Raw genomic sequence first — 13,086 nt, 5'->3', positions numbered from 1 at the left:
AACTGGAGTTGTCGATCGCCGAAGTGTCCACTAATGTATCATAACCTTTACATTAGGGTTATAATAAAACTATCATATTATGAAGCGACTATATGAAGGAAACTTATCGGAATTGATCGACATCATCCGATATGATCAGTATATATATTTAGTGATTATTTTAAAATTTCATCCAATTCGGACCTCGTTTGACCGTCGGATTTTCCGGTAAACCAAAAACAACACTAATATACCCTAAGGGAAGACCCATTACCAAGATGCGAATGAGAAAAGTTGTTTACATATTTGAAATCACATAATTTTTTTCATCGATCGTGCGTGGTCAAAACAAGGAAACTCATTTGACAAAGCCCCGGTCAATGGGGTTTTATTATGTGAAAACGCCTCTTTTTTTGTTAATCGTTAATACGGACGGTCAAACTATGTTCAAAATTGATGAAATTTTTACATGGTCCCTAAATATTATATCAATCACATGTATTGGTGTCGATCGACAATATTTTAAAACTAGAATTTAAAAAAAAAACTGAAAAAAACCGAACCGAACCGAAGTTTAATTTCAGTTCAGTTTACGGTTTGAGCCCAAAACCGAACTGTTTAAACCGAATGCCACCCCTAACAGTAACACGTGAATAGTATGTACATGAACAGTAATTTCGTAAAAACCGAAAATTGCTGAACAGTAAAACATTATTATTGTTTCGGCATTTGAGGTTTTACGTAACGTTTCTAATCACATCTTACCTAATCTAGGTGATCGACGAAACAAGTAAGGATTGCTTTCGGAATTGTGGAAAATTACGCTCAAGAAAATAAGGTGAGTAAATCTCACTATGATGAGTCTACCTATGGCGGTGATTCATAATTACGTTTTATTTTAAAAGATCAAAATATGATATGTATATGATATAGTGGGTTGTGTATGTGTGTAAATGGTAAAATCGATACATATATATGGTTTGCTATATTATATATTGTCATATTCCTATTCAAATGAGTTTATTTATAATCATGTTATTTGATTTATTTAAGCATGAATCGCTTATATTTTTGTGCAATAACATGTGAGAATTGTATTGTACGTGGTTTTAACTTGAGTTATGTTAAAACGTTTTTCTGTTTTCGGACATGTCTTCGAACGTGTTGGCATGTCGGAACCTAGCCTTGGCCAGGCGACAGTTACGATTCAGTTAGAGCTCTAGTCTGTCTGCCGGTGTACTGGCATGAGAGGTAACAGATGGGTTACCGGTTTATGAGTACCCATAATTTTGGATATTGGGTAACAGGTGGTTGCCCAATGTCTGACGGCGTACTGAATGAGGGGTAACAGATGAGTACCTGGGTCTCATGAGTACCCGTATTATAAATGTATTTGGGTAAACAGATGGGTTGCCCGATTTCTCATGAGCACTTATATTTTCAGATATTATTGAACAACCAGATGGGTCTTCCAATGACTCATGAGTACATTTATAATTAAATATTTTCAGTATTTTCTTATGTATTTATATGCGAGTTATATTGTTGTTTTACTCATACGAGCTGCAAAGCTTACCGGGTTTGTGTTTACAATCTCGATGCATCTATTCGATGGTGTAGGAGATAGTTCTGCAGGTGTGGATTAGCAGAATTGACGGACTACTCTGAAGACTTCGAAGTTTCTTTATTTATTTTGTGGTTAGGATTGTGAGGATTTTACATTTCCATTTGAAATAATGCTTAAATTTTAAATTGGTTTTGTAATAATCTATTCGACTGAGTTGTACTATGAACTCAGTAATGATACGCTGTGACGATAAGATGATTTCGATTTATTGAGATTGTTTTTGAGTTTTCATGGCTTCAATTTTCGAGTTTCATATTTGAAATGTCGGGGTCGTGACAAAAGGCACAATCATTTTCTTTCAAGATAAGTGCCTTAATACCATTGAACTCACCTTGCATATTAGTAGCCCCATCATAGCCATGTCCTCGCAGATTGGATATGCTCAACCCATTTCTAGAAAATAGCTCATCTATTGCAAGTTTCAAGGACCGTACATCAGTACTTTTAACATGTTCAATGCCAACAAATCTCCTAATTACTTCACCTTTGTTATCTACATATCGAAGAACAACTCCCATCTGCTCTTTTATTGAACTATCCCGAGCTTCATCAACCGAAATAGAAAATGGTGCATTACTCATGTCAAACATGATTGCATTAAGAGTTTCCACAGTAGATGCATTTATAATATCTTTTTGTATAGCAGGTGATTTCAATTGTAGATTTCCAGGAGCATTATCAAAGGTGACAAGCTTCACACTATCATTATGTTCAGCAAGAAATTCTAGAAGCTCAAGAAAGTTTCCTTTGTTGCTTGAAGATTCAGATTCATCATGACCATGAAAAGCAAGACCTTGCCGCAACAAGAAACGAACACAATCAATTGAAGCATTCAAAAGAGTGTAATAGTTTTTCTTAGAGGCTTCAACTTGACGACTAATAATTGACTCCAAATGATGTTTGATTCATAAGAGCTTGGCAATTTAGTATAGCTTGGTTATGAACACTACCAACAGTTCCAAAATGCTCTTTAAGTCCCTGTTTTTTCTTCCAATTGTTGTAACCTTTGGCAGTAAATGTATCACCGCCTCCTTGATCTCCATATTCTGGTTTTAAAATATAACAACTGAGGCAAAACAAAGCATTTTTCTCTATGTTATACTCAAACCAGTCAAGATGATCATCAAACCAAGAAGCGTTAAACTTCTGTTAGTTCCATATATCTCTCTTTGGGGAAACTTTTAGTTTCGAGGTTGACAAGGACCCTTGAGCAAATAATGCACCTAACTTGATCACGAATATTTAGATCATAATTCAAGATGCGCTTTCGACGTGCAGGGTCTGAAGGAAGATTTTCCAAAATTTCTTCTAGTTCAGTTCTCTTTAAACTTTCACCATCAACATTGGTCTTCCTCTTCTTCATAGATGATGAAGGATTTGAAGGTTCTTATGTTCTTGGAACTTTATGAAAGTATCTCTCCATCACTAATTTCACTGTAATCAACAATTGAATTCCAAAATCACAATAGGCCAATATCAATCTGATTCTATAAAGGGTAGAGTCCTTACATAATAAATCAAATCAAAAGATCATTAATCAAATAGTTGCTATTGATCATATCAATTTAGGGTTTCATCTAATATTGTACATCTAAACTATAAGACTAAATTCAACAAATTAATCAAACTCATAAATCATTCGATCAATGAGGCACTGTGTCAACAAGTAACCTGATAATCAAACATTCAAATAACTCTTGATTCAGAAAATCAATGAATGAACAAATCAGAAAAATGAAAGAATGATGATATTAATAGATTTGATTCAAATAAAGTGTATTGATTCAATACTTACTTGAATAATTAAGGGACTTAAGGGCTTTTGCCTTTGCAGGAGAGAAGAAAAATTGAGGAAGATGTATTGTGTTTTGGAATTGGGGTCTAGGTATGGGATAGAGAAGAAGCTGAGGCTTGCAACGCACAAACTTTTGGAAATTTGGAGAATGACTCGATATCGTTCGTTTGAGAAAAGGAGAAGTTTTTTTCTTTTTTGTAATTATAGTGTTGTTTTTTAAAGTGAGATGTCGTTTTTTGGAGAAGGACAGAGAAAAAAAATTCAAAAGTGGCGCCACTGTGCGATCGTCTTCAATCTTCAGCTTTGCCGAATTCTGTCTTTCTTCATTAGCTTTTCTCTAGAAAAACTTCATGTAATATGCCCAGCCTAGACTCGCCCACACATGGATCCGCCCCTGCTACCACCATGTATTATATCTTTCTCTTGGTTACGAGAAACGATCAATATAAATTACAAAACGACCAGGCAAGGGGCACCGGGTCTTGATCAGTTCCTAAATGAACTCATAATCTTCCACTTACAAACGGAAGACATGTATTACTAGAAAAAATGATGCTTTGATTGTGAAAAGATAAATTCTTCAAGAAAAAAGATCTTTGCATAATCAAGTTTTATACAAACAAAATGAAAGTATTATATCTTTCTCAGACAATATATATATATACACACACGTATGTATAAGTGTTGTATATATACATATATAACTGAATACTTTATATGGCTTTTTATAAAAAAGTCACATTTAACCCATGAAATGAGAAAAAAGTCACATAAGATGAGAAAATTAGAAAAATTCCTAATTTTAAAACCATTACAGTGTTGCCCCAAAAATTTCACAAAAATTACAGCCAATGCCACTGTCTCTTTGTTTTCTCACTATTATGAAATCCACAATCTGAGGTGCGGGGACGACGACGTCGGAGGCGCGAGGACGAGTTCGGAGGTGTTGGGAGGAGGTCGGAGGCGCGGGGAGGAGATCGGAGGCGCGGGGACGACGACGTCGGAGGTAAGGGTACGAGTTCGGAGGTGCAGGGACGACGACCATCGGAGACGCGGGGACGATTTTGATATGGCAGAAGGAAGGCATATGGGAAATTAACATGAAGTCAACGATTGGAGAAGATGACATTGGTGACAGGTACTGTGATAGTTAATGTGATAGGCAGTGTGACAAGTAGTGTGATAACTAGTGTGATAAGTAGTGTGACTGGTGGTGTTTTGTACGACAACATAAGTGTCGATATGTGGATCATATTAGTTCAAGATCACATAACAATAAACAAAAGATTCGTTATTTATAGTCTTATTCTTCTTCTTCTTCTTCTTCTTCTTAAAAAAAACAGTGTGGCAGGGGTTGTGAAAAGTAGTGTGACAGTGGGTGTGATACGTATTGTGACAAGTATTGTGACAGAGGTTGTGACAGTGAGTGTGATAGTGATTGTGATAGTGATTGTGATAGGTAGTGTGATAGAACTGTGACAAGGGTTGTGACATGTAGTGTGACAGGGGTTGTGATAGGTAGTGTGATAGAGGTTTTGACATGGGCAATGTGTGTGACAGTGGTTGTGACAATAGGTGTGACAATTAGTGGAATAGGTAGTGTGATAGTGGTTGTGACAGGTAGTGTGACAGATGTTGTGACAGGTGGTATGACCGTTAGTGTAAATAGATAGTGTGACAGCTTATGTGACAATGGGTGTGATAACAGTTGTGACAGTATGTGTGACAGTTAGTGTAAGAGGTAATGTGACAGTAGGTGTATCATGCCGAGAGGAAATATGCGAAATTTTGTTAAAATTCAAATGAGAATGATATAAACATGCTCAGAATGAGGGAACCTTGAGCTTCAGTTTCACTAGAATTGCTTGGAGCACTGCCATCGATGGCGGCAACCCTTTGCGATGGTTGTTGCACCTTGTACGATTGGTCTATTCGGAGTGGGTAGTATATCAAATGAAAGAGGGGAGTGAGATCTTTCTAACGGTACCAATTTCGTCAAAATCTATTGCCAGACGAGAAAGTTATGGCTGAAATTAGAAAAAGAATGAAAAAAAGAAAAGAAAAAGAGTGAGAAATGGTAAAACAGTCCAGAAAATATTTTTAAATTTTTTTCTAATTTTGTTGACTTTTTTTTTTTAATTTGCCATACTTTATATGCGTGTCTTTAAAATTATTTTGTGAGTTCTTAATTAATTTAGACATGTTGACGAATTTTCTTTCTTTCTTCATTGTTTTCTTAATTACAGCATCAATCTAAGCGTATAATTCAACTATTCAACTAATTCAAGAGTTCAAGACATTTGAACATGGGTTATGTCATCATGCTTTCGTGGGATTAACATATATCCCCCAAACATAAAATATCTACCTCAATCTCTATTGTTTGCTTTCTTTCCCAACTTCCTTAAGTGAGAAAACACATTAGACGGCAGGCTGAAGTCATTTGCAGATACCATAACTTAACCAAAATGTTCTTCTTGACTTCTTCCTCAACCTCAACCTTAATCTCAACCTAGCTAGAGCAACCACATTTGAATTCATTGATGCTGTTAGTGAATAAAGTAAAATGGTATTTTGTGACATAAAACTAAAAACTTGGCCCGTTCGTATTGCTCCAGTGGTTGTATTTTGTGACAAAAACTTGGTCCTGCTAGCTGGTCTTTTGCAATGTTTTTTTTTGTTGAAAGGGGTAAGGGTTTTTCTTACTCAAATTATAATTGTTCTTCTCAGTTAGTTCTCCCAATTACACGCTAACTTATTTAATCTAGACTATTTTGCCTGTCCTAATCTGGTATACACCCTAATTAATCTAGACTAATTAATTTAGAAGATTTCACCGAAATGGAGTAACTCTGCCTCAAAAAAACTAATCCAAGAAGAGTAATGTACTTAGATACCAATTAACGGTTCTCCATGATTCTAATTAATAGGAATGCTTGAAAGCAATGTTGATGCTATTGATGTCTAGATCCAGAGATATATAAGGAGGAATGTCTGTGATCTTGTTACTTTTGACCCATGCCAAATCAAAATAGTGAGGCACAAGATGTATCTTTTACTTCTGGAATTCCCACATTGGGAAATTGAAGCAATAGAACATTTGAAATAGTTTTGAAAATTTACAAAGGCTAAAATTCCAAACGCGGTTTTTTAAATTAGGGGTCAAGGTATGAAAGGTTTCTCTTTTATAGTACGTTGTATCTCAAGGTTCTCAGCATAGTTTAAAAAAATTACCAGAGTTTAATTCTCAGTCTCAGACTTCAAACGTGGTTAAGATAGTTCGAAGTTCCAAAAGGAAATTTAAAATCTTTTTTGTGGCCACATAGAAATGATATTTAGCTAAGTTGGTAAAAGTTCATTTTTCCTCTACAGGAAATGAATTTACAGTCCTCCTCAAGTCAATATGATCTGTTCCAATGGAGGAGACATGTAATAATTATTCTTATTTGTAACTGTATTTCACCACTCCAAAGGGACAAAGATTCATCATTCCATTTCTTTTAATCTTATTTCCATTTCCATGCTTGCTTTGTCTGAAAGTTATCTGAGTTGCAATTGGGGAAGGCTCTAGTTCACCTCAATGCCAGGAACTGTAAACAACTTCTTTTCTTTCCTTGTCCTTATAGCCAGGGTTTGCAATGTCTTTTTCTGGTAGTTGCATTTCTTTTTCGTTCTCGATTTGTTTAGTGGTGAAAGCAATCTCAAGAGTTTGCTAGGGAAGCTGCGTAGGAATTTGTTTGAATGATGTACCCAACTCGTCTCCAAGGAACTAATTTGAGTTAGGATTGTTGGGATGAAAGCTCGTGATGCTGGACTAAACAGAGTCTGTATCGAACAACTTTGGAAAAGGATCGACGTGACATCGAATCATCCAGCATTGTCAATGACAAGTATCTCGAAACGAATAAACCAACAACAGACCAGGAATGGTTGTTGAGAATGCAAAATAAGTCATGTCAAACAATGCCATATATCCAAAGCTTTACTTACAGAGTTACAAACATATCTCACGAAGGCCAACACCAGAATATTTTTGCTTCAGCATAACATCGCCAGTCCCAATTCAAGGCGATGCTAAGTAAATATTCTTGGATTTACACATATGATGCATTTACATGCATAATGTGATATACACAATGAGGTTCTCAGCCCAGGTTATCATAGGGAGAGTTAAAAGAATCTAGAGAGTTTTCAAACTTAATGACTATCAGTGGAGTTGCACAACTGCATTCTACTGTTATGTAAATAAAGTTGTCCACTGTTAAGCTGGAAATAGTAACGTCCACTAGCTGTTCAGACATTCATGTAAGATCCCCCGTCGTTATATGCTACCAGTAGAGGAACGTGATGAACGGCTTCTGTTGCTTAGACTATTATCTTTCCTCAACATGGCTTCTAGATTTGCAAAGCATTTCATTGGTCTAACCTGTGTATATATTACATGGAAGACAAAGAAAGGACTATTTCAGCAAGTATATGCAGGAATGTAGAAATACGTAAACAAAGTAGCAACAAGAAGCATTGTTCTGTTATTACAATTCCCACGAACCCTTGAATTTTAGAAGTGTTTCAGGACTGCAGGCCCTTCAATAACATTCAATTTACCAAATGCGAAGAGTTTTGCCCAGTTATTTAGATTCTCATATCCATTTACTGATACTTCATTACTTATTCTAGAAAATCAATATAGAAAAAGAGAAAAGGAGCATACCTTCCAACGCCTTTTATGGCCAATGGTGTTATAAATAGTTTCAAGCCTCAAGATTATTTGCCTAAACGATGGTCTTTTAGCTGGCTTCTCATTCCAGCACTCCTCAATTAACCTGTCAGCAAGCAGAACAAAAAAAAATTGTGACCCAAAGGTGAGAGCACACACAGAGATAAACAAACAAATTTGATCAACTTCTGGAAATGCAAATGCTACTTTGAAGATACTCTCAGGAAGATAAACTAAACTAAACATGCTGACAAAGAAATAATATGAAAGGGTTGGCATTTTCAGGACTCAGGAGAAGCTTTGATTACAAAACAGCCATCAGCAATGACTGAAATCACAGAAGAAAACTAGAATATGAACAGCTACTGCAATCAATGAAACCAGAGAAAGTTGTTTTAGCAACACACTTACTCTCTAAGGCCATGTGCGTAACGCCTTACTGGAGCTCTGAAAGGTGGGCGCTCTCTAGCAACATATACGTTCGGAACTTCTTTATCTTTCTTGGTGGAAAATGGCGGACACCCTTCTATCATCTGAAACAGCATACCAAGGTCAGTAATGAAGATTAATATATTTACTGATTTCAATGCTTAATAAATGGACATCTTTGTATTACACCAACAGTATAACTCATATGTATTGATTTAAACTTTTTGATAATAAACAAGTGTTGGAAACACACAGTTGATGTAGAACATGGGTATGCCACTATTCACTAAGCTAGCTGAAGATAATGTCATTAGATAACATCTAGGATTCAGGAATGAGCGATCTACCTCTTGTAAGATTAAAGCGAAAGAGAATACATCCACTTTTGTATCATATTCTTCATTCTTATAAACCTCAGGAGCTATGTATCGACCTGTCAATGGATAAACAAATGACACTGTCACTCACAATCTACAACTTCAACAGATGGCATGTAAGTTTGCAAAATGGCGAGCTGTTAAACTTTAAGTTTAGCTGTGTAAAAAAGAACCCGAAAGAACTACTTTTTGCCCTTTCAGAAAGATACTACCTAGGTGACACTACAGCTAAGCAAAATAATATTACTGTAGTATTGCCCAAATTAAAAGACCCACATGAAGCATCTTGACAAATCAAAGGCTTATCTTCTTTAACAGTCAGCAACTTGCTCATTCCAAAGTCGGCAACTTTTATGGTCCCGGAATCATCTCTCAATATATTTCTGTCATCAAACTAGTTAGTAACATAAAATGAAAAGGCTGCTGCCATCAACACTATTAAGGCTATTTAGGGAGACAACATTATCTTTTTTTTCAAAATGGTAATGCAATATATGATCATGAGGTCTTCTGGTGAAAGACCAGCGGATGACGAAAAGATACTGTTCAAAATAAATAAATGAAAAGGCTACTTGGTAAATACCAAGACCAAAATGAAGATAAGGACAAAAGAGAAGAAAAAGAAGAAACTTACGAAGGCTCAAGATCACGATGAATGATCGGTGCTGGTTTATTCTCATGCAAGTAACTCATACCCCTGCATGACACGCAGAAAATGTGATAAATCAAATATATTAGCAATAATAAATGTTTTTGCTCTCAGAATAAAAGTAGAGAACGTGTTAGCTTTTATCAACCCAGCTTCAATGTGGTGATAGTATTTACTTCTGCTGCATGCATTGTAGAATAAGTAATCCAGTTTTTACTACAAATTGTCTTTGATGCAGGAATGAAGATAAGATCTTTCCCTACAAACCCGTTTGTATTTTGTATGCAGAACATCCAAGCATAACAAGAAAGAGTTTTGAAGAACTTATATCTAAAGGTTTTCAGGACTTGAAGTGAAGGCCGAGTTAAGGAGTTGGAAAGATTACTCAAGCATGCTTATTTAATTACAGGATGCAGTCATTCAGATCCAGGTTGCAGGTGCTTGATAGGAAGCTTATTCCTACCAAACTGGGTACCATTTCCCTTATTCTACTCTGTCACAAGAGACAGAAAACATTTATCCATGAAAATCCAGTTAAAAAGAATAAAATAGTTATATATAAAACTGATGCCTCAAATGTCTTCAGAGCATCTGGTATGTCAAGAAATTTTGAATTGGTGTTGAATCTTGGTGGACAACAACAGAACACAAATATTTATTTGCCATGACCAGAAAGGGAGAAAGATGATGAAAGAAATGCTCATTAGATTACTAACAGAACCCTATAAACTGGGAGAGAGCCACACATTCAAATCAAGGACAAATTGGATGATATATATGAGATTACTGAGATATATTAATGACCTCTTTTCACTTTGTATAACATTGTACTCTTGCATTTAAGTTTTTAACAAATGACCTCCGTTGTTAGTGCAACGAATCCTTCATTATAACTGGTAAATAATAACTCTTCAACTTTTTTATCTGTTGCTATTCAGAAAATAATAATCGAGGCCAATCAATAGAATTACGGACCTTGCGATATCAAGCGCAAATCTTACAGCTGTCGATGGTTTCAATGCTCCTCTTCTTTTTAAAAATGCACGAAGGTCTCCCTGCAATAAGGACACAACAGAATAAAGATCTGCAAAGTTCAAACTTTTGAGCTTCAAACTAGCTACTCCATATTCCAGTTTACTTCATACACTTAATTAAGTAAAGGCTCTATGTTACCTAGGACTCTGATCTGATGACAAAGGGGAATATGATACAGAAGATGCAAGTATATCATATTAACAAGTTCATGCCTTTTATTTCTGTTAGCAATGGATCCCTAGAGCCATATTTTGAGCAATGTGATCTATGAGAGATGAAGCACCTCAATCATTTTACTTCACACTACTAAAACATGAGATTTTGCTAAAACATTATGAAACTTAACCATTCCTCTAACAATAACGAGGTAAAAATGTCGCATCCTTTTTAAATTAGTTACCAACAATTATCTAGCAATTTCAAGCCACTATATACAACCAACAGAAAAGGGACAAACCTTAGGCAAGTATTCTGTTACAATCATCATTGGACTACTTTGAGTTACTGCACCCAGAAATTGCACTACATTTGGATGCCGTATCTTTTGCAGCAATGCAAGCTCATCCGTAAATGCCTTCCTGCATAAACACCAAAATTGACCCGAAACCTCAAACACCATAAAGCAAGCAAATTATGAATTCGTAAAATGATGCTTAGTTTATGAAGAACTCACACTTTTTCCTCATCAACAATTAGTTCCTCCCCAAGCCTCTTCACAGCAACCTCTATACCACGCCACGATGCCAAATGGAAAGTTCCCTATAAAGCACCAAGAAACAGATCAACACAACCAATTGGAAAGCTAATTTCAAACACTTCTCATGAACGTAAAATTCGACAATTCAATCTAACAGCTTATACCAGCATTATCAAATTGCAATTCTACCTTGGTTATTTCGACACTGTTAGTAAAATCAAGCTCCTTTGGATCGATTTCGTACTCCGGAACTTCTCTAGCGTACTTAACATGCATTGGAGCCATCTGAAAATTTTAACATCAGCAAAATCAAACAAGAACCAGCTCAGTAATAAATCAAGAAATCACTACAGTAAAAAAATCAAAAGAACTCACCAGAGGCTTTGCTCCACGCTTCTCCAGAAGCTTGATCACCTCATGGTTCTTATAGTATTTAGCATCCGCAATCGGCTGTTTCAAAATCAAATCCACACCGTCAAATCTCTAATCTTTCATCTACATTTCTTCTAATCACAAACACAATTAAGCTCAACCAAGCTGAGATCGAGACTTACGGTGCTCCCCCAGCGATCTTGAGTGTCCACGTCAGCTCCGCGCTCGAGGAGGAGCGAAACGACGTCGGAGTAGCCCTGGCAGGCGGCGACGTGGAGCGCGGTGCGGTTATCGATGTCGCGGAAGTTGACGTCGATGCCGGAGTCGAGAAGCTCCTTGATCCCGTCGAGGTCGGCTTCGTTGGCCAAGTACATGAGACGGACGCGGGGATCGATCACCTCCACCTCGTCCTCTTCCTCCTTTGCGTCGCCGGCGTTGAAGTCATTGTCCGGCGCCAGCGACGACTGCTTGCCCAGTGTGAACCGCAACGGCGTCGTTTTCAGGTCCATAGCGCGAAGTTCTCTCTCTCGAATTGTTGCTAGATACGCGCGGGTTTGTAGGAAAGGAGAAAAAAGCGTGAGTGGGCTGTAACGTTCTTATAACTTTGGCGCGTCGGAGAGAGGGGAAGTGTGAGCGCGTGGGGGAAGGTTCGGGGTACTTGTAGGCGAGACGGCGCAGGATAAGTGGGGTTTAGCTAATGTGAGCTGGGTTGGTTATTAGTTATTACGTTATCCACGAAACAGGTGAAGCGTCAGCTGGGGTGGACCGGGGACGGTGGACGTGGCGGGGGCGTGGGCGTGGGAGTATCGACCTAGACACAACAGCCACCTTAGGAAGAGCCGAAATTAATTTTGAAGTGTCACATTCTAATTTCAAGTCAAATCCGGAGGTGACATAACTCCTAGTATAAATTCGATCTCTAGGGGTATAAGTCTCTTGAGGAAACCGTGTGATATTGATTACAATTTTTTCTTTTGAAGTGTATGCATGTGAGTTTCCTCTTTCATTATCTTTTGGTAGGCCGCAAAGGGTTAACTCTATCCATGTCCACAATCTGACGGATTAGACTAAACAAACTGGTTCTCTCTCATTGGACGTCAAATTGATTTTTCACTCAATTATGTTTAAACTCGATTACATTGGACTAGATAACCAAAAATCTAGCTAGTTCATAGGATTAGTATCAATTCAGTTGTACACATTATGCATCTTGTTTGATATTTCTGGATGATAGGATAACTCGATCAAGTCGAATGTTGGATCTACAAGGTGATTGTGGTGTGTACCTGTAGAAACGAGGATATCCTATTGTCCTAATGTTTGATGATTCCTGGGATCTAGTCTTTACCTTATCCGAGAAAAGTCTACATTGTAACATCACCTGTCTGAAAAGTAGTTGCGATATAAAT

At 37.0% G+C, this 13,086-nt stretch overlaps 1 protein-coding gene across 1 annotated transcript; it reads right to left on the bottom strand.

Annotated features, from left to right (window-relative positions):
• Positions 1-7,350: 7,350 nt before the first annotated feature.
• Positions 7,351-12,231, bottom strand: LOC126788594 (integrin-linked protein kinase 1). The gene is made up of 12 exons (XM_050514601.1): positions 11,860-12,231; positions 11,681-11,755; positions 11,495-11,590; positions 11,282-11,367; positions 11,066-11,186; positions 10,549-10,628; positions 9,559-9,621; positions 9,201-9,307; positions 8,895-8,980; positions 8,530-8,651; positions 8,113-8,224; positions 7,351-7,827 (listed from the first exon to the last, which is right to left on the bottom strand). Exons 1-12 carry the CDS (start codon positions 12,184-12,186, stop codon positions 7,723-7,725), a joined length of 1,380 nt encoding a protein of 459 aa, XP_050370558.1. The 5' UTR covers positions 12,187-12,231; the 3' UTR covers positions 7,351-7,722.
• Between the last annotated feature and the right edge of the window lie 855 nt (positions 12,232-13,086).

Source organism: Argentina anserina, chromosome 3 (assembly GCF_933775445.1).
Source record: "Argentina anserina chromosome 3, drPotAnse1.1, whole genome shotgun sequence".
Classification (NCBI taxonomy): Eukaryota; Viridiplantae; Streptophyta; class Magnoliopsida; order Rosales; family Rosaceae; genus Argentina; species Argentina anserina.
Note: the sequence above shows the minus strand (reverse complement) of the source record. Positions and strands in the feature narration are given on the sequence as shown.